This window comes from Salvia splendens, chromosome 13 (assembly GCF_004379255.2).
Source record: "Salvia splendens isolate huo1 chromosome 13, SspV2, whole genome shotgun sequence".
In the NCBI taxonomy this organism is placed as follows: domain Eukaryota; kingdom Viridiplantae; phylum Streptophyta; class Magnoliopsida; order Lamiales; family Lamiaceae; genus Salvia; species Salvia splendens.
The window spans coordinates 7,932,842-7,957,587 of NC_056044.1; the positions used below are offsets into that span (position 1 = coordinate 7,932,842).

Sequence of the window (24,746 nt, forward strand, 5' to 3'; positions counted from 1 at the left end):
CAATCATGAATATGAAAGAGAATGAACACAAGAAATTGTTGACCCAGTTCGATACAATGTGTATCTACGTCTGGGGGCGATGCCAAGCCAGGGATTTCACTATATAATTTCAGAATAAGCATAATTTAACAATGAGGGAGCACCTCTATTTATAAGCAACTAGAGAGCCCTAATTCTAGTCAAACTAGGAAACATATATTACAAGGAAAAAATACTTCAAGGAAACAAATCCTAAACATGGTAGGAGATAAATTAGGCTCCATAATTAACAAGTACCTCCTGCATGTTGAATATTTAACTTTCTCTGTTCTATGACAATTTCATTCTTAATTGAAATCCACATATATTACTATGAACTAGAAATCAGATGATTGTTTTTTCATATAAGTTCAAGTTTTTCTCAGGCAAATTACAGGAACACAAGCTGTTGACTATTCCCTTTTAAGGAGAATAAAATAAAAATATGAGTGAATGAATCTACATTAAAACTTACTACTATATCTATGTCATTTTTGCAAACTGCTCAGCATAGTTATGAAAAGTATGCGACTCGTGTGTCTCATCATGGTGAGAGCAGTTATGTGCCATAGAATCTAGTCTTGAATCTTTTGATTAAGTGAAATGCAAGTTTGATAAGAATCAATGTCTTAAGATGTCCTTTTATACTAATACCTAAATTACTTTCAAATGAAGCTGCATGAGTTGGAACATTCCTTATAAAGCTCTTTTTTTTCTTCTGATGTCATAATCTTCACCATGCTGGGCATTGTTGCTCAACCTTTATGGCCTGAATAACCAATATGATTGCTTTTCATTTCTATTTTCTCATATGATGTCTGTAATTGGGTTATAATGCTTAGTAAAGAAGAATTTCATCTGATTTTCATTACTCTTATTATATACTGCAGTGCCCATAGTTTGCTTTTGTTCTTTATGTTTGTAGCAGTAGAACAAATTGTGATTTCCCCCCTTTTTTTGCATGTTCATTTGTTGATTCTTTGAATTGTTTGTCATTGTTGCCGACAAAATCAATATTTATGCTGTGGTGCCCCTTGTTTTCCACTGCATTTATTTGGTTCTGTAATTTGATGCTCAGTATCCAAAATATTAGATTTCTCATCACTCTATGTGTCAAAGTATTATCAGAAATCCACTAACTGGGTATTTGGTTTCCTGGTTATCTTGTTGCTTAATATACAAGGCCTTTTATTTATGAGATATCTTACTCTGTCAAACTTTTTGGTCAGGTTGAAGGCAGTGTTGTACATATTATGAAAGCATTGGCTAGCCATCCTTCTGCTGCTCAAAGTCTGATAGAAGATAACTCACTTCAATTACTGTTTAACATGGTTGCCAATGGTTCTTTGGTGGTGTTTTCTCAATTCAAAGAAGGTCTAGTTCCTTTGCATGCCATTCAGCTTCACAGACATGCCATGCAGGTAACAGAATACTTCATCTGGTGTTGGAACGACTGGTTTTTGTACATAAAACATCTTGAAGCATGACCTTCATTCTGCCCAAATTAGTCAACTGATGACTCACTTGCTTATTGTTGCAGATCCTCAGTCTTCTTTTGGCCAATGACAATGGTTGCACTGCCAAGTACATACGCAAGTATCATCTGGTATATATATTGGAACCCAATCTATCCTGAACAGGCACATGTCCATTTTCCTTTTGTTCGTAGACCATATTATGTCTTTGGGTTTGTTGAGTTATAAACACATAAGAGGGTGTAACTATTGTATTCTCCTTGAAATAATTTTCATTGTTTGTTTGTTAAAACTTTTTAATTACTGAGAATTGGTAGTCTCTTGAATTAGTTTCTGAGAGTTAACCAGTTAATTTTGATCTTTTTGGGGCCAGTTTGAATTGATAGTCTCTTGAATTAGTTCCATCACACAATGAAACTTTGACAACTATATTCTTTTTTGTCTATCTACTTTATCAAATTGTAGGAATACCTTTTCTGTTGTAAAACGACAGTAAATGATAAATTAATTAATGCCCTGGGGTATTAATGACCTATATATATATATATATAATTAATGACCTATAATTATATGTATATATATATATATATATACAAAGAATGAATCTTTTCTTTGGATATTAATGCCCTGGGGTATTAATAACCTATATATATATAATTATATATATATATATAATTAATGACCTATAATTATATATATATATATATATAGGAGCGTTATTTTCCTATTCATCCCTTAGATCCTTTATTCTTCTTAATATGGGCCGTTAGATCTCATTCATCAACAGTCCAGATGATCTGCATTATTACACTATAATGGTGCATTATTAGTCGGTGTGCATTATTCAACTGATAATCTGCATTATTACACTATAACGGTGCATTATTAGTCGGTGTGCATTATTCAACTGAAAATCTGCATTACTAAATGACACGTGGCGCCAATCTAACCGTCGGATGACAAAATCGTGGGGCTGAGATTAAAAAGAACAAAAAACAAAAGATACAAAAAGGAAATGAATATATATATACAAAGAATGAATCTTTTCTTTGGATATTATATAATTATGCTATTTCAGTAAAGATTGTGATGATTATGGCTTTATAGTTTATATTCCGACAGGAAGCACTACCACCTAATACTAATATGACCAGACTCCCTCCCTCTACAGTCTACATGTGTAATTTTTCAAATATGTGGACAAAAGTTTTGATATTTTTCATATTATACCTAATTCGGCTGTATGCTGAGCCATTGCTGTTGCAATTATAAAATGACTGCAGGCACAAACTTGTTTATGGCAGAGTTGGTATACATATGAAGGGAAAATACCAAAATGTTGCTAAATTTAATCCAAATGTTGTTCTAAGCTCATTTGCTTTTTTTGTCAACTCTTTTATTGACTCCCTTAATGATATATAACCTAGCTTTGATTATAAAGCTGCTTCTTTCTTTTTGGCAGATTAAAGTTCTTCTGATGGCCGTGAAGGATTTCAACCCTGATTGTGGGGATCCGGCCTACACTATGGGCATTGTAGACTTGCTTCTTGAATGTGTTGAATTATCTTACAGACCTGGTAAGGTTGTATATATTATATTAAAAACTGAAATGAACATAAAATACTTTTTTCTTCTTAATTATAATCTGAAAAGCTGCATTTTTCGAATTATCCAAAACATGGTTTGCTTGCTTTATTACAAAAAAATGATTATGGACTAGTGTACTTTTTTAGTGAGAAGTGTAGTGTGGCCCAACTTGTTATCATTGAGTCCGACGCGTACACCGAATTTCTCAATTGACTTGGATTTAATTTTCTTCACTTTTATTATCATTTTTCATTTTTTATTTTGTGCAGAGGCTGGTGGTATCAGATTCAGAGAGGATATTCACAATGCTCATGGCTACCAGTTCCTGGTTCATTTTGCCTTGACTCTGTCAAAAAACAGATCTGGCCAGACTTTCTATTCCATTACATCTGAAGATTCAGCCAGTTTACTTGCAGATGAGGGAGGGGAGGGGAAGAGCTCAACCGAAGATATAGGATTAAAGAACTCGCCACACAGTCTCTCACCAACGCTTTGTAGACTCCTTGATGTCATTATTAATTTCGCCCAGATAGGTCCCTCGGATGTTTCAGAAATATCTGGAATAAAAGCTTCAAAAAGTTCTAATATAAAGCCGAATGGGCATGGCAAAGGCCATACATCATCTAGTGATAGACCAGTGGATGACATTTGGAAGAAGGATGAAGGCCAAGTAGGAGATTTAGAAGCCGTACAAATGCTGCAGGACATTATAATTAAAGCAGAAAGTACAGAACTGCAGACCGAAGTATTGAATAGAATTTTTAAGATATTCTCAGGTCATCCTGAAAACTACAAGTTGTGTCAGCAATTGAGGACTGTTCCCCTCTTGATCCAAAATATGACTGGTTTCCCTTTGTCTCTACAAGAGATAATCTTGAAAATTCTTGAATATGCTGTTACTGTAGTGAATATCATCCCTGAACAAGAGTTGCTTTCACTTTGCTGCTTATTGCAGCAACAAAAATCTACTGAATTGAATCATACAATTCTGTCCTTTCTCGTGAAACTCTTATCATTTGATCAACAGTACAAGAAGATCCTTAGAGAATTTGGTATGATGGAGTTTCTATTGGATGATCTGAAGCAGCACAAATTTTTCTTAGGGGCCGAGCAGCTAGCTGGTGTCCATGGTGAACTGGAAAGAAATACTAGCCCAAGCTGCTTCAAGAAGGACTTGGATAGCAAGGGTGCAATTCTTTCTTCTCCAAAACCCTTAGAATCTGGTTCTGGGAAATTCTCTCTTTTTGAGGTAGAGGGGACAATCACTGCCGCTTGGGATTGTTTAGTCTCGTTGCTAAAGAAAACAGAAGCTAATCAAGCATCATTTCGTTCTGCTAATGGGGTCTCTATTATACTTCCTCTTTTGGCCTCTGATGTACACCGCCCTGGTGCCCTGAGAGTATTGTCATGTTTGATTGTTGAGGATGTTAAACAGGTGAGGAAGTTCTTTTTTCATTCTTCTAATCTTTTAGTACCTCGTTGGTTTGGTTTCAAACTTTGATGAAGTTCTTGTCTCTATTGTTAAACTTAGATAACAGATGCCCTTCCCCAAGTTAAATTATGTGTTTTGATATGTTCAAATTCTAAAATAGTTAATGGGAAAATTGACTTATAGCTATATTGACCCCTCATATTAGTATAATTATGGCATAGGGTTTTCCTCAAAGATAACCGTATATCCATCACAACATTCTTACATTGTTAAAATCACTATGTTTTCATTTCCTTATGTTGAGCCAGGGTTGAAAGCATTCATTGAGATTCATGGCTGCTCGTGGATGGCGTTTTCTGAAAGTTCATTGATGTCAAGGCATTATAATGTCTTGGTCATGTTGTAATAAGTCATCTCTAATGCTTGCAGTTATTATTTGTCATATGATATGATCCAAATGAATCATATTTCAAGAAACCAATGTGCTTTTTTAATTAGCTTAGTCTACTGTATTAATTTGACATTTTTTTCTATTTTCTGTCAGGCTCATCCGGAAGAATTGGGTACCGTAATTGAAATTTTGAAAAGTGGAATGGTTACAAGTGATTCGGGATCCCAATACACACTTCGGGATGATGCAAAATGTGATGCTTTTGGAACGTTATGGCGCATATTAGGAGTTAATGGCTCCGCTCAGAGGGTTTTTGGTGAAGCAACTGGGTTTTCTCTTTTATTAACCACACTTCACACATTTCAGAATGACGGTGAACAGAAAATCCAGCCATCGATATCTTTAAGTGCCAAGGTGTTTACATATATGATGCGTGCCGTGACAGCAGGGGTTTCTGGTAACTCGGTGAATCGGATGAAACTGCACACAATAGTGGCATCACATACCTTTTCTGATCTTTTATGTGATTCTGGACTCATTTGTGTTGACTATGAACAGCAAGTCATACAATTGTTTCTTGAACTTGCTGTAGAGTTAGTTCTCCCACCATTTTTAACATCAGATGCAGCAGCAGTAACTAGCGAGATGCAAAATGAAACAGCTAGTTTTCCTTTGATTACACCATCAGGTTCTTTCGTCCCTGACAAGGAACGTGTGTACAATTCTGCTGCTATCAGAGTGCTCATACGCGCCTTATTGCTGTGCACTCCAAAGGTGCAACTGGAATTGCTTAACCTTATTCAAAAACTTGCTTGTGGCAGCTCCTTCAACAAAGAAAACCTCACATCTGTAGGTGCGAATCCGCTAAGTCAAGTTTGAATCCGTTATTCTGCTGATTGTAGTGTCACATGCACTAATTTTGTTCCTCTGCTGCTAGGTTGTGTGCAGCTTCTCTTGGAGACAATTTACCCCTTCATTTCAAGTGCTTCTCCTTTGGTTTCTCATTCTTTGAAGATTGTTGAAGTTCTTGGTGCCTATAGGTAATGCCAATGACTAATTTGGGCAGGAATGCATCTGTATTTTTGTTAGGTCATTGTATAACAAACTTTATTAACCTGCGGTTGCAAAATTTTGATTGACAGGCTATCAGTACCAGAACTTAGAATTCTTATCAGGTATATATTTCAAACGAGAGTAGAAAGTTCTGGTCGTTGTCTCGTTGAAATGATGGAGAGATTAATCCTTCTAGAGGATATGGGCTCAGACGACGTATCTCTTGCACCTTTTGTGGAGTTGGACATGAGCAAGACTGGACATGCTTCCATTCAAGTGCCATTAGGGGAAAGGTCATGGCCTCCGGCTGCTGGTTATTCTTTTGTTTGCTGGTTTCAATTTCGAAATCTTCTAAAATCATCAGCAAAGGAGAGTGAAGCTCCTAATGGATATTCTAGAAGGCGCACCTCATCAATAGGACAGCAAGTTCTTCGAATATTCTCTGTTGGGTCTGTTGAAAATGGAAGTACTTTTTATGCAGAAGTACTCTTGCAGGATGATGGACTTATAACTCTTGCGACAAGTAACACTTCCTCCTTGACTTTTTCTGGGATTGAAATGGAAGAGGGTAGGTGGCATCATCTTGCAATTGTGCATAACAAACCAAATGCTTTGGCTGGTCTGTTCCAAGCTAGTGTAGCTTATGTATATGTTAATGGAAAACTGAGGCACACTGGAAAACTTGGATACTCTCCCTCTCCTGTGGGTAAGTCTCTACAGGTAAATATTGGGACACCAGTTGCCTGTGCAAAGGCTAATGATTTGTCATGGAAACTCAGATCTTGCTACCTTTTTGAAGAGGCACTCTCACCAGGTTCCATATGTTTTATGTACATTCTTGGAAGGGGATACAGAGGACTTTTCCAGGATAGCAACCTGTTGCAATTTGTTCCAAATCAGGCATGTGGAGGTGGCAGTATGGCTATCTTAGATTCTTTAGACACAGACTTGTCTTTGACTGCTACCGTGCAAAAGCCTGACAATGCTGGCAAACAAGGCGTAACTAAATTGGATCAAAGTGGAATTGTTTGGGATTCTGATAAATTGGGAAATTTATCACTGCACTTGTGGGGTAAAAAACTGATATTTGCATTTGATGGGACGAGTACAGAAATGTTCCGAGCATCTGGAACTTTATCCATGCTCAATCTAGTCGATCCTCTTTCAGTTGCTGCTTCTCCTATAGGGGGTGAGTGACTTTTTAACTGTTTAATTAATTTGTAAGATCACATGGCATGTCCAATCATTTCTAATATACTGTTGCTTTTATTTTATACTAAAGTTTTTTAACAATGTTTTTTTTGGATTCCTTTCAGGGATACCACGCTTTGGCAGACTTGTTGGAGATATATATGTTTGTAAGCAATCTGTCATAGGTGATACTATACGCCCCATTGGTGGCATGGCTGTTGTACTTGCACTTGTTGAAGCTGCTGAAACAAGGGACATGCTTCACATGTCGTTGACATTGCTTGCTTGTGCTCTTCATCAGAATCCTCAGAATGTTAGAGACATGCAGAAGTACCGGGGATACCACTTGCTAGCTCTTTTTCTTCAGCGCAGAATGTCATTGTTTGACATGCATTCACTTGAGATCTTCTTCCAAATTGCTGCATGTGAGGCTTCATTCTCCGAACCAAGAAAAATTGAAGCAGTGCATACTAACCTCTCACCTGCAGGCATCATTAATGAGTCCAGCTTTGATGATAATACTATATCAAAGTTTCGTGATGAATTTTCGTCAGTTGGGTCTCCAGGGTATATTGATGATTTTTCTGCAACAAAGGATTCATTTAGTCATATATCGGAGTTGGAAAGTACATATATGCAGACAGAGACATCCAATTGCATTGTTCTGTCTAATGCTGATATGGTTGAGCATGTGTTGTTGGATTGGACCCTTTGGGTGAGAGCTCCAGTCCCAATCCAAATTTCTTTACTTGGATTTCTTGAACATCTTGTCTCCATGCATTGGTACAGAAATCACAATCTGACAATTCTTCGCAGAATTAATCTTGTTCAGCATTTGCTGGTTACCCTGCAGAGGGGTGATGTTGAAGTGCCAGTGTTAGAAAAATTAGTTGTTCTGCTGGGTGTCATTTTGGAGGACGGGTTTCTTCCGTCTGAACTGGAGCTAGTTGTGAGATTCATGATTATGACATTCGATCTTCCTGACCTAACATCTCGTAATCATATTATGCGAGAAGCAATGGGGAAGCCTATCATTGTAAGAAACATGTTACTTGAGATGCTAATTGATCTTCAGGTGACAATTCACTCAGAGGAGTTACTTGAGCAGTGGCATAGAATGGTTTCGTCGAAATTAATCACTTATTTTCTTGATGAAGCTGTTCATCCTACCAGTATGAGGTGGATCACGACCCTTCTGGGTGTGTGTTTGACATCATCTCCTACATTTGCACTTAAATTTCGCTCCAGTGGAGGTTATCAAGGTTTAGCAAGAGTGCTTCCTAGTTTCTACGATTCTCCTGATATATATTACATTTTGTTTTGTCTGATATTTGGGAAGCCTGTATATCCGAGATTACCAGAAGTACGTATGCTTGATTTTCATGCACTCATTCCAAGTGACAGTAGCTACGTAGAGTTGAAATTTGTAGAACTTCTGGAATCTGTTATTGCAATGGCAAAATCAACATTTGATAGGTTATGCAACCAATCAACACTTGCCTATCAAACTGGCAATCTTTCTCATGTTGGTACTAACCTTGTAGCAGAACTCACGGATGAGCATGTAGATATATCTGGGGAGCTCCAAGGTGAAACTCTTATACACAAAACTTATGCTGCTCGCTTGATGGGTGGAGAGGCATCAGCGCCTGCTGCTGCCACTTCAGTTCTCAGATTCATGGTTGATCTTGCAAAAATAGGTCTTCCTTTTTCTGTTGGATGCAGACATATGGAGTTTCTTGAAAGCTGCATTGACCTCTATTTTTCCTGCGTCAGGTCTCAGACATATTTTCATACCTACCCTCTAACATAACCAATAATATGCAGCTATTAATTACATTTGATGCATGTTGTATATGGGATCATCAACTTATTGTGGCTTTAGCTGATTTATTTGTTTAACTAAGTTTCTCTTTGTAAATCCAGGGCTGCGCATGCTGTGAGGATGGCCAAGGAACTCTCTGTAAAAACTGAAGACACGAATTTGAATGATGGTGAAGAGGATAGCTGTAGCTCTCATAATACTTTCTCTAGCTTGCCTCAAGAACAGGAACTTTCGGTAAAGACCTCTATTAGCATAGGGAGCTTTACCCAGGGGAATGTTAGTGCTAGTTCAGACGATATTCCTGTTTCCCCAAATAATGTGGCTAGTGAAAAACCAGATGTTAATATCTTAGAAACACAATACCAGCCAGTGAAAGAAGACACACAAGCTGTAAGGAATTTTGATGTTGAAGCAGTTGAGCAGGCATCCCATGCCACTTCTGGCAGCAATGAGTTCCGTTTTCATGATAAAAAAAGCACATCAGATCCTAGTCCTCAAAAGGATTTGCACAGTACTTTGTCTTCCACTATGCTGGAATCTCCTGTCATGTCTAAAAATTGTAATTTTTTTATCTCACCGACCCCTTCTTCTCCAGTTTTAGCTCTGACATCTTGGCTTGGGAGTTCCAGTCGAAATGATCTGAAATCCCAGTCCGCACGATCCATGGATTCTATTGTATCATTGAATGATAGCAATCATACTCCAGACTTAAAGCCTTCTGATCATACTAAACCTAGTACAAACATGTTTGCGATCAGTCCAATGCTTCTGCTGGAAGTGGATGATTGTGGCTATGGAGGTGGTCCATGTTCCGCTGGTGCCACTGCAGTTTTAGATTTTGTAGCGGAAGTTCTTGCTGATTTTGTCACTGAGCAAATGAAAGCTGCATCAGTTGTTGAGACCGTGCTGGAAAATGTACCTCAATATGCTGACGCTGAATCAGTTTTAGTTTTTCAGGGCTTATGCTTTACTAGATTAATGAACTTTCTTGAGAGACGCCTCTTACGTGATGATGAGGAAGATGAGAAGAAGTTAGATAAAACCAGGTGGTCCTTAAACCTGGATGCACTGTCCTGGATGATAGTGGATCGTGTATACATGGGAGCTTTTCCTCAGCCAGCTAGTGTATTGAAGACGCTGGAGTTTTTGTTATCCATGTTGCAGTTGGCAAATAAAGACGGACGGATTGAAGAAACAATTCCAGCGGGCAGGCTCCTTTCCATTGGGAGAGGAAGCAGACAACTTGATACTTACATACATGCTCTCTTTAAGAATACAAATCGTATGATACTGTTCTGTTTCCTTCCATCATTTTTACTCACCATAGGGGAAGATGATCTTCTTTCACGTCTGGGTCTGATGAACGAGCCCAAGAAAATATTGTCTGTTTACACATCACCAGTGGAAGAAGGGGTTAATGTTTTCACCGTGTTGCAGTTACTGGTTGCTCACAGGAGAATAATATTTTCTCCCAGTAATCTTGAGACCGATCTGAATTGTTGTCTCTGTGTAAATTTGATATCCCTTCTCCACGATCATAGACAGAATGTCCAAAATGCAGCTGTTGATATTCTCAAGTATCTTTTGGTACAACGAAGGGCTGCACTTGAAGAATTTTTAGTTTCCAAACCTAATCAAGGATCTTCGTTCGATGTTTTGCATGGTGGTTTCGATAATCTTTTGACTGGAAACTTATCTGGATTTTTTGATTGGTTTCATAGTTCTCAGTCAGTTGTTAATAAAGTGTTGGAACAGTGTGCTGTCATTATGTGGGTGCAATATATTACAGGGTCAGCAAAGTTTCCTGGAGTTAGGATAAAGGGCATGGATAGTCGCCGTAAAAGAGATATGGAAAAAAAAACAAGGGACACATCAAAAGTGGAGCATAAACATTGGGAGCAGGTGAATGAACGGAGAATTGCACTTGAATTGGTTCGTGATGCCATGGCTACTGAGTTGCGTGTTATCCGTCAGGATAAATATGGATGGGTGCTTCATGCTGAAAGCGAGTGGCAAACTCACCTCCAACAACTTGTACATGAGCGAGGAATATTTCCGATCAGCAGATCTTCTATCAATGAGGAGGAGCCTGAGTGGTATCTTTGCCCCATTGAAGGTCCATATAGGATGCGGAAAAAGCTTGAACGGTGTAAACTAAAGATTGATACAATTGAAAATGTTCTGAACGGAAAATTTCTGTTAGGGGAAGGAGAACTGTCCAAGGATAAAATTGAAGATGAAGATCATGCCTCTGATACTGAATCAGATTCCTTTTTCAATCTATTAGCTTCCAAGCCAAACGATGAATCTTTTAGTTCTGAATTATATGATGCATCAACTTTCAGAGAATCAGAAGATGCTGGGGATATAGCTTTTTCTGGAGTTGGATGGAACGATGATCGAGAGAGTAGCATAAATGAAGCAAGTCTGCATTCAGCTACTGAATTTGGTGTCAAGTCAAGTGCTGGATCCACTCAAAGAGCTGAAAGTGTTCCAGGAAAGTCTGATTTAGGCTCCCCAAGGCAATCTTCTTCTGCAAGAATTGATGATGTCAGAGTGGCAGAGGATAAATCAGATAAAGAACTAAATGATAATGGTGAATACTTGATCAGACCTTATCTAGAACCTTGCGAAAGGATCAAGTATAAGTACAATTGTGAAAGGGTTGTAGGCCTTGACAAACATGATGGCATATTTCTAATAGGAGAACTGTCCCTGTATGTCATTGAGAACTTTTATATTGATGATTCTGGGTGTATACGTGAAAAAGAGAGTGAAGATGACCTTTCCGTCATTGATCAGGCTTTGGGTGTAAACAAAGACTTATCCATTTGCATGGATTCTCATTCCAAATCCACTATGTCGTGGAGTGCTACTGCAAAAGCCTATACTGGGGCTAGGGCCTGGGCATTCAATGGTGGTGCCTGGGGGAAGGAAAAACTGGGTAGTAGTGGTAATGTGCCTCATCTTTGGCATATGTGGAAGCTTGATAGTGTCCATGAGCTTCTAAAGCGTGATTATCAGCTACGGCCGGTTGCTATTGAGATTTTTAGCATGGATGGTTGCAATGACCTATTGGTTTTCCACAAAAAAGAACGAGAAGAAGTTTTCAAAAATCTGGTGGCCATGAATCTACCTAGGAACAGCATGTAAGTTATTCAGCTTTTCTGGCTCGGTGGCTTCGTACTTCACTTTTTACCTGGATTTTCATTACTGCATCTATTGTCAGCCTGTTGATTATGTTACATTGTTACTATATCTTTTGACCAGCTATGGGTCCGTTATGTTTGTATATACTAATATTTTTTAGAAGGGGATTGAAGGTAAGTTTTTACTCTATCTTACAACAACATTAAGAAAAATAGTTTAATTAGTTGTTAGACTATTTTGTATGACTTTTATTTCTGGAGATGTGTATTTCATTGTGACCATAGACTTTGTTAACCAGAGCATGGATCGATAGATATTTTGTTATACGTTAGATCATTAAATATTCTCACTGAAACTGCCTTGCAAAGAAATTTAAAAAGTTTGGAGCTGTATTGGCTTTAGCTCTCTAGAGAATGCTTCTGATTATTCTTTGCTGAATTGGTGGCTGTATGGATAGAGATACAATTATGGTCCTATGGATTTGATTTCCTTCAGAAAATCTTGCTGGATATGCTCTTTTCCAGGAATTAGTTCTCCCATGCCCACTTTGATTCTAACAAAAAGTATTTACTAGGATATATGCCTGGTTACAGTACTCTGGGAAGGGTGATGCCTATTTACTTAATACTCTGTTTATTGATATCACTGTCTAAAAGTATCCTGCTATATATATTGGCTAAAATGATTTTACTTCTACTTTGTGTGGCGATTTCTCATAATTGTAAGCCTCTTCATTTAGTTACTTACTATCAGCTTGTCTGAAACAGCTTTTATGTAATGTTTTTTGGTTATATTATGTGAATAGATATTTACTAATCGTTAATGGTGCTGTTATGCGTACTATCCTCAATAAAAAAAAGTTTGAGCTAACATTCAGGACATATATAATTTACAGGTTAGATTCCACAATCTCTGGATCAACCAAACAAGATAGCAAAGAAGGTAGCCGTCTTTTCAAGGTTATGGCGAAGTCCTTCTCCAAGAGATGGAAAAATGGAGAAATTAGCAATTTTCAGTACATTATGCATCTCAACACACTTGCTGGCCGTGGATACAGTGATCTTACGCAGTATCCTGTGTTTCCGTGGGTGCTGGCAGATTATGAGAGTGAAACTCTTAATTTCTCAGATCCAAAAACCTTCCGGAAACTTGATAAACCAATAGGTTGCCAATCATTAGAAGGAGAAGAGGAGTTCAGGAAGAGGTTGACAGTGATTTTATTAATTGTTTACTCCCCAATCTCGTTGTCCTCTATCTTCATTTCCCACTCCTCTTTCCCATTCTTGAAATATAAATAATATTTTCTAATATGCTCTCTCTCTCTCTCTCTCTCTCTCTCATGTCACATACAGATACGATAGCTGGGATGATCCAGAGGTCCCCAAATTTCATTATGGTTCTCATTATTCTAGCGCGGGGATAGTTCTCTTCTACCTCCTACGCCTGCCTCCCTTCAGCATGGAGAACCAAAAATTGCAGGGTGGACAATTTGACCATGCTGATCGTCTTTTCAATAGTATACAGGATACATGGTTGAGTGCTGCTGGAAAAGGCAACACTTCTGATGTCAAGGAACTAATTCCAGAGTTCTTCTATATGCCCGAATTCCTGGAGAACAGGTTCAAGCTTGACTTTGGCGAGAAACAATCAGGAGAGAAGGTACATGGAAGTATTTCAAAATGTTGGAGGAGTTGGTTCCCCAATTTGACATTTGCCCTTGCATTAGTTTATATGACAGGCTGAATATTGTACAGGTTAGCGATGTTGTCTTGCCACCATGGGCTAAGGGCAGTGCTAGGGAGTTCATCAGGAAGCATAGGGAAGCTTTGGAGTCTGACTACATTTCAGAGCATCTACATCACTGGATTGATCTTATTTTTGGGTATACACAGAGAGGGAAAGTGAGTATCCTAGAATATTCTCCATGATTGTGCTGAAATATATTTTTTGACTTGTTCAATCACTGTCTGTTGAGTGTTGCCTATCTTGTCATGTTTTTTATGACCTGAGTATTTGTATAGTCTTACATTTACTTCATCTTGTATATCTTGTGGGTTACTTCTTTGCATTAAAGCATTTCCTCATTGGAAAATTAGAAGGATTACTATTTGAATGGAGGCCATGCATTGTACAGTATGGATATTTTGGTAGATGCATCATCTGTCTTCATGTGTAAAACTTCTGCTGTTAGGTTATTTACGTTGTATTCATATATTTGTTGTTTTTTCTTCAAACTGATAATGTTTGCTTCCCAGGCTGCTGAAGAAGCTGTTAATGTCTTCTACCATTATACATACGAAGGCAGTGTTGACATCGATTCAGTTGCAGATCCTGCTATGAAAGCTTCAATACTAGCACAGATAAATCACTTTGGACAAACACCAAAACAGCTCTTCTTGAAGCCCCATGTCAAGAGACGAACGGATAAAAGGAATCTCCCTCACCCACTTCGGCATTCTGAGCTGCTTGTTCCTCATGAGATTCGCAAGAGCTCATCTCCTATATCCCAAATTGTGAATTTTGGTGACAAGATTCTCATTGCTGGTCCAAATAATTTGCTAAAACCAAGAACATTTTCTAAAAATGTCGCATGGGGTTTTCCTGACCGGAGCTTGAGATTTGTAACCTATGATCAAGAACGGGTTCTTTCTACTCACGAAAATCTTCATGGGGGTAACCAAATCCAATGTGTTGGTGCGACCCATGATGGTCAGAGTTTGGTTACCGGTGCTGATGACGGCTTGGTCTGCGTTTGGAGACTTGGCAACGATGGACCTCGTGTAGTTCGACGCCTACAGTTGGAGAAGGCTCTTTGTGGTCATACTGGTAAAATCACCTGCCTTCACGTTAGCCAGCCTTACATGATGATCGTGAGCGGGTCTGAGGATTGCTCAGTAATAATATGGGATCTGAGCTCTTTGGTTTTCGTGAGGCAGCTGCCCGAGTTTCCTTCACCGGTGTCAGCAATCTACATGAATGACCTGACCGGAGAAATTTTGACTGCAGCAGGCGTGATGCTCGCTGTTTGGAGCATTAATGGCGATTGCCTTGCAGTGGTGAACACCTCACAACTCCCATCGGATTCGATCCTCTCCATCACAGGTAGCACTTTCTCAGATTGTATAGATAAACAGTGGTATGCATCCGGCCACCAAAGTGGTGCAGTCAAAGTCTGGAAGATGGTTCACTCTTCCAGCGAGGAGTCGACCCAAGACAAACAAAATACTAGCCCCGGAGCTGGTCTGGGACTTGGAAGTAAAGTTCCCGAGTATCGCCTAATCCTACATAAGGTGTTGAAGTCCCACAAATTCCCGGTGACGGCCCTTCACCTGTCGAGCGACCTAAAACAGTTATTGAGTGGGGATTCGGGAGGCCACCTTGTTTCATGGACGTTACCCGAGGAGAGCTTGAGATCCTTGATGAACCATGGGTGATGGAGCAAGCGAGTGGTGGCGGGAAAAATCTTCTCAGTTGCCTCCTTTGGTTTGCAGGCAGATGGGGTGGGTGTACTGGAATGTCTTAGGCGAGGAAAAACAAACCGAGATTGGCATTGCCGGTGTGCTGCAAGGACGAAGGAGAGCTCAACCTCTGAGACGTGGCGACGTGATCGGAGGGTGGTGGAGGTGGGTTGCAACAAGAGTGGGGCTTTTCTGCGTGAAGGTGTGTGGTTTTTGACACTGTAAAATTATCTTGTACAGATATCATATGTATCAAAGTGTATGAAGGAATTGTAAAGAGTTCAAATTTTTCTGTAATTCCAGATGAAAATGAACCTTGGCCGGTTCGTATATTAATATATATCACGTCTCTCTAACCTTTTTTTATTGGTAAGTAAATGGAGTATACTTTAAAGAATGTGTCACTCGACTCAAACTTAAAACCTTTGGCTTCATGTATATTCCATTGCTAACTAATTAGCAATTCTAAATTAAGACTAATTTTTACCCTTAGATTAGAAGATCTAGTAGATGAGATCATTTTTATATATAGTAGTTAAAATTATCCACTTTCCCTCTCTTCAAAATCATTTTAAAACTTTAAATTCTAGTTCTCTTGATTTACATTATTATTTATTATATAAAAAAAGTATTAAATTAAAGGTAATTTTATAAAGATTTCAACGAGATCTCAATTGCATGTTCCGATGATGATCGGATGATGAAATTTATTAATTCTTATTTCAACTTTCATATATGTTAATAAACAGATTTTATATCAATAAATGCATCTAAATGTTTCAATATAGTGCATGTACAATATCAATACAATTGTGTTCATAAGAAAAACTACGAAAATTATTATATTATGACAAATTGACAGTTTTACCCTTTATTAATATTTTGGGTACTATTTCTAGAAATTTGTGAGATTTAATCTTATCCATTCATTTTAACATCTACGTCCATTTTAACATGACCCCATTATATTATTATCAGCGACATGCTTCTTCATCAATTTGGACGTCACGTAAATTAGTAACGTAATAGACAGAAAAAATGATTGGAATATAATTAAACAATCTCGAGAAACAATTATGTATATCTGAAATAAAAATAAAGTTTCAAAAAAGTAAACATATTTAGAATATATCAAAATATTATTTTAATTTTATTATTGTTCCGTCCATAATAGAAGAGAATAATGGCGACAGTAACCATACATGCAGTTGAGCTCCGCTTCAACCTCGCCACCATCACCATCACCATCACCATCACCATCACCATCACCTCCCTCTCTAACCACATTCCCACTTCTCAAACTCCCGCGGAGACCCACCAATCTGCGCCACCGCCTTGTCTCATTCACCCATAAATTAATTCCTAGCGCCTCAAACAATTCTTTAGACGAAACTTATGCTTCCCTTCTTGATCACTGCACCGCCCAAAAATCGCTATCGCATGGAAAAACAGATTCACGCCCTCATAATAAAGCGTCACAATGTGGACGATTTCACCTTCTTGGCCACCAAGCTTGTGTTATTCTACGGAAAATGCGGGTCCTTGTCGGATGCCGAAGAACTGTTCGATCAAATGCCTCAAAGAAGCATTTTTGCTTACAATGCAGCTGTTTGTTTGATCGGAGGAGTGGGAAAGGTGATGTTGTATTGTGGAATTTAATGATTTCTACTCATGGTTTGATGCTTTTAGGAGAAATGCTGAGTGCTGCCTGTCACGCCCACCACATACACTTTTGTTGCTGCTCTTCGGGCCTGCAAAGAGCTCTCGTCAGGGGTTCAGATTCACGCTCTTATCTTCAAGTATGGTCTTTGCTGGGATAGATACGTTGCGAATGCTTTACTAGTTATGTATTCAGAATGCAGTAGAGTAGATGAAGCTGAACGAGTTTTCGTTGACACTGATGATGGGGATAGTGTTTCTTGGAACTCCATGTTAGCTGCCTATGTGCAAAATGGCCTTTATGATGAATCACTTGATTTGTTCCGTGAAATGACAATGGACGGATGAAGATCTGACGGGGTTGCAGTTATCAGTCTCTGTCAGCCTCTGGTAGATTACTGAAACTGTTGAACGGAATGGAAGTTCATACCTTTGCTCTGAAAAATGGATTCGACTTGGATCTTCGAGTTGGAAATACGATCATAGACACGTATGCAAAGTGTTGCAAGACAAGATTTATGGACTCTGCTTTCCGTAGGATTCCCCAAAAAGATTTTATTTCCTGGACAACGATCATATCTGGCTATGTTCAGAACAATGACCACATGAAGGCCTTGGATTCGTTTAGGGAAGTGCTGAACGAAGGCATTTGTACAGATAGATTGATGATTGAAAGTGTTCTCAATGCTTGCCGTGAGTTGAAAAGTATTTCAGGAGTGAAAGAAATCCATGGTTATGTAGTGAGGAGAGAATTATCCGACATTGTAGTGCAGAACACTATTGTGGATGCATATGGAGAGTGTGGAGAAGTGGATCACGCAAGAAATACTTTTGAACTGATTGAAATGAAAAATGCCGTTTCTTGGACAAGCATGGTTGATTGTTACGTTCAACATGGACTTACAAGGGAGGCACTTGAAATTTCTCATCGAATGGTAAGACAAGGTGTTGAGTTAGACTCCATTGTAGTTCTGAGCATTCTCTCAGCTGCTGCCAATATATCAGCATCGAGAAAAGGTAAGGAAATTCATGGGTTTGTGGTTAGGAGATGCTCACTTGTAGATATGTATGGGAGCTGTGGTGCTGTAGATGATGCACGTAAGGTATTCGATTGTGCAGAAAGTAGAGATTTAGTGTTGTGGACGAGTCTGATTAATGGATATGGAAAGCATGGTCAGGGGAAAATGGCCATTGAATTGTTTAGAAAGATGGAGGCCGAGAATGCGAGTCCTTATCACATCACGTTTCTGGGGTTTTTTCTATTTTTGTTCTAAAATAGAACTTAGATTCCTCGTTTGTTCTAGCGTTTTTTTTTGTTCCGGATTTGGGAGAGACGCATGACCCTCATGCGTCTCTTTTTAATGAGACGCATGACGATTATGCGTCTTTCATAGAGACGCATGAGGGTCATGCGTCTTTTTTTCCGTTTTTTTTAACGACGCATGAGGGTCATGCGTCTTAGGTATAGACGCATCTCCCTCATGCGTCTATTGTTTTTTTAAAATATGCATGAGCGTCATGCGTCTCTAACTTGCTTAAATCAGTACCCACGGCAGAATAGGCAGAATACGCGAGAGAAAGAGAGGAAGACAAAACGTGCGATTTCCTTGGCGATGTCTTGGCGATTCCCTTCATATTTCGGTAAGTTTCCTTCAATCTTTCAACATTGCTCCCGTATTTGTTGTTTATTTGCATATTATTAGGGTTTTTGATAAATCTATTGTATACTTACTATATTAGGGTTTAATGAAAAAAATTGTCTTTAATTGTTGTTGGTTTGTATATATATTTTTGCAGAAATCATGCAAGTATACGTGAGTTTATATTGGGGTGGTAGAATATATCAACTTTCTCAAGTGGGTATTTGTTATGATCCTCCTCGTGCGAGAGCTTCCATCGTATTGGATTCATGTGTCTCATTATCTGAATTAGTTGCAATGATATGTGTTAAGATAAGAATAGATTCAAACCAACACTTCATCGAAATATCTTGGAGGCATTGTTTCTTGGGTACCGGTACGAGTTATGTATGTACTGCGGTTGACAGTGATCAAAGTGTGTTTTATATGTTCAATGCGGCTCTAAATTCTACTCGGCATATTGAATTATTTGTTGAGTATTCGTATGTTGGAAATGCCTTCATCCCACCAATTGTTGATCATGGTGTTGGATCATCTACGAGGTTTGAACCTTTGAGCATGGATTGCGGTATGAATGAGCAAACAGATGTTGCAGATGCTGCTGATGTTGGATTGAATACTCAAGAGACTGTAGAAGAGCATGATGATGTTCATGTTGTACGAAGAGACCTTGATGATCCAGAATTGTCGTCATCATCGTCTGATGAGATTTTAAGTGATGATTCTGGTGCTGACTCTAGTGATGAGGAGGTAGTGTATAAACCCGTCGTGCAAGGTGAACAACCACTTCCAGAATACGTTCACACCGGGTTGAAATATTTTCGCAGACTGCCTAGTGGTCCTTCTGAGGTACCTGAAGTTGGTAATGAACGCAGTACCATGTACTGGGATGAAGAACACCCATATCGGATTAATGCGGGAACAAAATTTGATAGCAAGCTGCATGTGAAGACTGCTATTACTATGTGGAGTCTGAGGCAACACCGGCAATTTAGGGTGGTTGAGAGCAAAGTAAGAAGGTGGCATGCCGTGTGCAAATATCCAGCAGAGAGGACAGAAGATGGGACAGCTATTATCAGCGAGACCGACGCTGAAAAAGCGAATGAATGTCGGTGGAAAGTTTCTGTTACACACATGGCCCATGATGATATGTGGGAGATTAGGAAGTGGTGTGGACGACATAGTTGTGAAGGCCATCGTAATGATAGAGGACATGCTAATTTTTCATCACCAATGATTGCTTTGTGTATTCGACATCAGTTGCTTAAAAATGCTGAGTTCAGTGCCGCAGCCGTAAGAAATTTTGTTCATGACAAATTTCATGTGGTAATCAGTTATAAGAAGGCATGGTATGCACGGAGAAGGGCTTTAGAGATTGTATTTGGTGGATGGGAGGAGTCATTTAGGGATTTGTCAGGCTACATGCTTGAACTGCAGTATAGGAATCCAGGCACAATCGTTGAGTGGAGGCATAACGAGTTGTTAAGCCAGGGCCGTACTAAAGTCTTCTATTATGTGTTCTGGGCACTTGGGCCTGCTATACATGCTTTCCAGGAGTGCCAACCCGTTTTAACAATAGACGGGACTCACCTTCGAGGAAGATTTAAAGGTAAGCTTCTTGTTGCTTGTGGTGTTGATGCTAACAAGAAATGTCTGCCTGTTGCATATGCTGTTGTCGATGAAGAAACTGGCGACAGCTGGGAGTGGTTTTTGGATCATGTCAGAATCCATGTGGTGAAGTACGAAAGGGAGGTGTGCATCATTTCGGATAGGCATAAAGGAATCCTAAAGGCTATGCGTTCTGATGAATGGAAAAAGCCGCCGATATGTCACCACAAATTTTGTTTGATCCATGTGAGGAAAAATATCTTGACTAAACCCGCTGTTCGTATCTTCGAGGGTAGTCCTTCGAGGAAAAATTTTGTCACCACATCCTGATGTTGAGAAGCGGGGTACTCCATGACATCACCGTTGTTCGTATCTTCGAGGGTAGTCCTAACAATTTCTCGAATCTGGCACACTCGGGGGTCCATTTCGTCTTCCGTAGTTAAATGGAAAACCCGCTGAAAAGCCTCAACCTAGACAAAAAATGATACCAATATCAATAAGAAACAATCTATATCACATGAAAACATATAGTTTAATATAACAAACTTACAAATAGTCTCATCGAAGCAGTCGACTCGTTCATCCCAGCAGTGGACCGTGCCCCAGGCTGAGCCAGGTACGTCACGGTAATCCTGTTATACCACGCCATATAACCCGGGCTCATGGGAATATCCAAGGACATCGGTGCGGCGTATTCGGCAGCTTGGAACCTTTCGTACCTCATGTCCCACTCCCCAATGTAGAACTGATGCGTGTTTGCCCAGTTGTTGCCCTTCTTACCACGCCGATCATTCTTGCCTAAATGATCGGCGTTCCTTAGCATCCTGTCTACATTCTGCGGTATATCCTGATACCGATTGAACTGTCGTCGCACTCGTCCAGGCTCATGGGCCTCGACATAGGCCCAACATACCAAGTAGGTCTCGCACAGAGAACATCCAGTCACATCATTGCAGTAGTCAGGCAGTATGCAATGTGCGTATGGCGTTCAGATAAACTACAAAACAGCAATGCAAATGCCACTGAATAATTCCGTAATAAGTTCTTAAATGAAGTCTAAACCGAAATAATACTCACCTGGCCAGGTCTAATCAGAGATATTTGGTCACGATAATGCTCAACCGAGTGTCTAGGAGCATTTCCTATCTGCGTTGTTCCTTTCCACCTGTACATAAAATTGATGTAAGCAAATAACCCAATATAAATTAATAAATAAATATTTACGTATATACCTGGCGCCACATGGTGTATATGGCTCGTGCACAACTGGTCCAATGAACGCAGACCTCAATGTGGGCATGCTTTCCCACGCCCATAGCTGCAGAAGCATCATAGGCCCACCCAACTCTTTTCTCTTATCCATGGAAGCCTTGCACAGATAATGATAAAGGTAGGCCAATGCCGCACTTCCCCAACTAATATTCTTCACCTCTTCTGGATCCCCAAGCCCATTCAACCACATAAATGGCACCTTACACCCCGTGGTGTCCGGTAGAATGAGACCTCCTAATAAAATTAGGGCATGGATACGTGCCCTTTGGATGTATACGTACATAGGTAGGTCATCACCCAGAGGCATTCTTGTCTGGTTGATCAGTGCGGTCATCAGCAAACCGCCTTGCTTTGTCTCTGTGGAAGTATCTGGTATCCATCCCAACAGATCGCGGCACTTGCTGGTCCAGTCAGAAAAGTTGTCATGATAGTCACGCCCTGTGAAAACGCGACCATCCGCCCTCAAGCCCCAAATGGCTTGCACATCTTCCAAGGTGATCGTCGCCTCACCGATCGGTAGATGGAAAGTGTGCGTCTCCGGTCTCCAACGCTCAATCGACGCCGTGATCAGCTCGTTGTCCACCTTCATGGGCTTCCCACAATCGATCACGCCTTTGAAACCAAAGACGTCAAGCCAATATCTAACATTCTCGTGAATTTCGACGTCCCAAGTCTTGCTTTCTGTCCTTCGGACTTTAAATACTTGGGTTGTGCCCTCTTTCATGAGTTTATGTGAAATGTGATGTTTCTGCAAATTTAGCAAGGACGGGTCTTCGGGTCCATATAATAATTGCCCACTAGAACTTGAAGTCTCCATCTAATCTAAGTACATATTCACGAAACAACAATTACAAACTAACATTTACAACACAAATTACATATCCATTCAAATTCATCTTCAAAATAACAACACATCATAAACCAAATGATTGATTCACTCCAATTCAACACCATTCATGCTTTATAAGGCCTAATTTACATATAGCTACTAAATTAGAAGGTTAAATTAAAATATGCAATTCAACCTATACTTTATTCTTCAATAACAACCAAAATCACAACACCAAACATCTCTAATATATGAATAACTATACAATAGAATGAATTTAGCCACTAAAATCCATTACAATTAACTAAACACCAAAAAATCGGACAAAATTGAGCAATTTGTTATAAACCCTAATTTACAAAAATTAAGGGAAATCTAAACAAACTATGCAAATTAACAACAAATAAGGAAGGAATGTTGAAGGATTGAATGAAACTTACCGGAAAACGAGAGGAAATCGTCGGATTCGCCAAGAAATCGCCGGAAGTCGCCTATCAGAATTCTCTCTCGCGTGTATTCTGCCCGTCTGCCTCTCGCGGAACTGATTTAATTCGAAATAGAGACGCATGAGGCTCATGCGTCTCTCCCTAAGACGCATGACGCTCATGCGTCGTCTATTATATTTTAAAAAAACAATAGACGCATGAGGGAGATGCGTCTATACCTAAGACGCATGACCCTCATGCGTCGTTAAAAAAAACGGAAAAAAAAATAGAGACGCATGACCCTCATGCGTCTCTATGAAAGACGCATAATTGTCATGCGTCTCTCCCAAATCAGGAACAAAAAAAAAACGCTAGAACAAACGAGGAAGCTAAGTTCTATTTTAGAACAAAAATAGAAAAAACCCCACGTTTCTGGCAATTCTGTGTGCTTGCAGTCATTCTGCGTTAGTTTATGAGGGCCAGAGCTTTTTCAATACTATGCGTTATCAATATGGCTTGGAACCATGGCCTCAACACTACGCTTGTTTGGTTGATCTCCTTGGACGAGCAAACCGTTTACAAGAGGCTCTTGAAATAGTCGAAGCCATGGAAATGGGGCCGACAGCTGCTGTCTGGTGTGCCCTTCTTAGCGCTTGCAGAATTCATTCTAACATGGAAGTAGGAGAAATAGCTGCGAGAAAGCTTCTTGAAATGGAACCTAAGAATCCGGGAAACTATGTGCTTATTTCCAACATGTTTGCAGCAGCAGAGAGATGGGAAGATGTTGAGATGTTGAACAAGTGAGAATGAAAATGAAACTTAAGGGGCTTAAAAAAGACCCCGGTTGTAGCTGGATGGAGATTGGAGATAGGCTGCATACGTTCATCACGAGGGACAGATCTCATCCTCGGTGTGAGGAGATCTATGAAAAACTTGCTGAGATCACTGAGAGTTTAGAGAGAGGTGCAGGTTATAAAGCAGACTAGTTATGTATTGCATGATGTGGAGGAGGTAGAGAAAGTGAGGATGCTTCATGGCCACAGCAAACGGCTTGCTCTAGCATATGGCCTGCTTACGACTCCCCACAGAACACCTCTCAGGATCACAAAGAACTTGAGAGTGTGTGGCGATTGTCATACTTTCACAAAGCTCGTCTCCAAGCATTTCCAGAGAGAGATAGTTGTGAGAGATGCCAATAGATTCCATCACTTTAAAGACGGTTCTTGCTCCTGCAAAGATTTTTGGTGAACCTTCAACGTTTTGGCAATGCCAACGATTACAATGTCTCTGTTCATGCTCTCGAATCTCTCGTAAGCTGGCATGGATCGGGACATCGATTGTGGATAGGAGGATTTTATTTCCAGGTACGAATAGTTTAATTAATTGCAGAGAAAGTAATTTTCTAACTTTTTAGTACACGGATAAAAGTGTTGCTTCATTTGTTTTGCTTATACTAACTATACCATCTTCCATATTTATTTTTTCATGTTAATGAAATGCCATCAACATTGTATATTGTTGCCACTCTTAACTCCCCTGCAAAAGTATTTGAGCTTCAAAAAAATAAAGAAAACATGTTTGTTTATATTATTGTGATAGTGGATAATATTAAAATCATGTCATCTCAACATTTACATGTACCCTTTCCTATATATGAAAATTGGTAAAGTATTCCTTAACAAGCAAAATGAAAATTGTCTCAACTCTAAACAAAAGGCAAAAGATCAACATTA

General features: G+C 39.4%; 2 protein-coding genes and 1 pseudogene across 2 annotated transcripts; 2 read left to right on the plus strand and 1 right to left on the minus strand.

The window, feature by feature from the left end:
- Nucleotides 1-155: 155 nt before the first annotated feature.
- Nucleotides 156-15,920, plus strand: LOC121761968 (protein SPIRRIG-like). The gene is made up of 13 exons (XM_042157685.1): nt 156-1,439; nt 1,559-1,624; nt 2,956-3,070; nt 3,350-4,515; nt 5,057-5,756; nt 5,841-5,943; nt 6,046-7,145; nt 7,273-8,923; nt 9,074-12,121; nt 13,018-13,326; nt 13,475-13,781; nt 13,877-14,023; nt 14,378-15,920. The coding sequence occupies exons 1-13, from the start codon at nt 1,272-1,274 to the stop codon at nt 15,554-15,556; spliced, it is 10,059 nt and encodes a 3,352-aa protein (XP_042013619.1). The 5' UTR covers nt 156-1,271; the 3' UTR covers nt 15,557-15,920.
- Nucleotides 15,921-16,782: 862 nt separating this feature from the next.
- Nucleotides 16,783-24,544, plus strand: LOC121760429 (annotated as a pseudogene).
- LOC121761686 (serine/threonine-protein phosphatase 7 long form homolog) lies at nt 21,127-22,895 on the minus strand. The gene is made up of 2 exons (XM_042157321.1): nt 21,720-22,895; nt 21,127-21,652 (listed from the first exon to the last, which is right to left on the minus strand). Exons 1-2 carry the CDS (start codon nt 22,574-22,576, stop codon nt 21,544-21,546), a joined length of 966 nt encoding a protein of 321 aa, XP_042013255.1. The 5' UTR covers nt 22,577-22,895; the 3' UTR covers nt 21,127-21,543.
- Nucleotides 24,545-24,746: the final 202 nt, after the last annotated feature.

Coding starts and splice junctions, on each gene's coding strand:
- LOC121761968 (XM_042157685.1), top strand. CDS start 1,272: ATGAAAGCATTGGCTAGCCATCCTTCTGCTGCTCAAAGTCTGATAGAA. Junction 3,071..3,349: donor TGAATTATCTTACAGACCTG/GTAAGGTTGTAT, acceptor TATTTTGTGCAG/AGGCTGGTGGTATCAGATTC. Junction 5,944..6,045: donor GAAGTTCTTGGTGCCTATAG/GTAATGCCAATG, acceptor TTTGATTGACAG/GCTATCAGTACCAGAACTTA.
- LOC121761686 (XM_042157321.1), bottom strand. CDS start 22,576: ATGGAGACTTCAAGTTCTAGTGGGCAATTATTATATGGACCCGAAGAC. Junction 21,653..21,719: donor TATACACCATGTGGCGCCAG/GTATATACGTAA, acceptor TTTTATGTACAG/GTGGAAAGGAACAACGCAGA.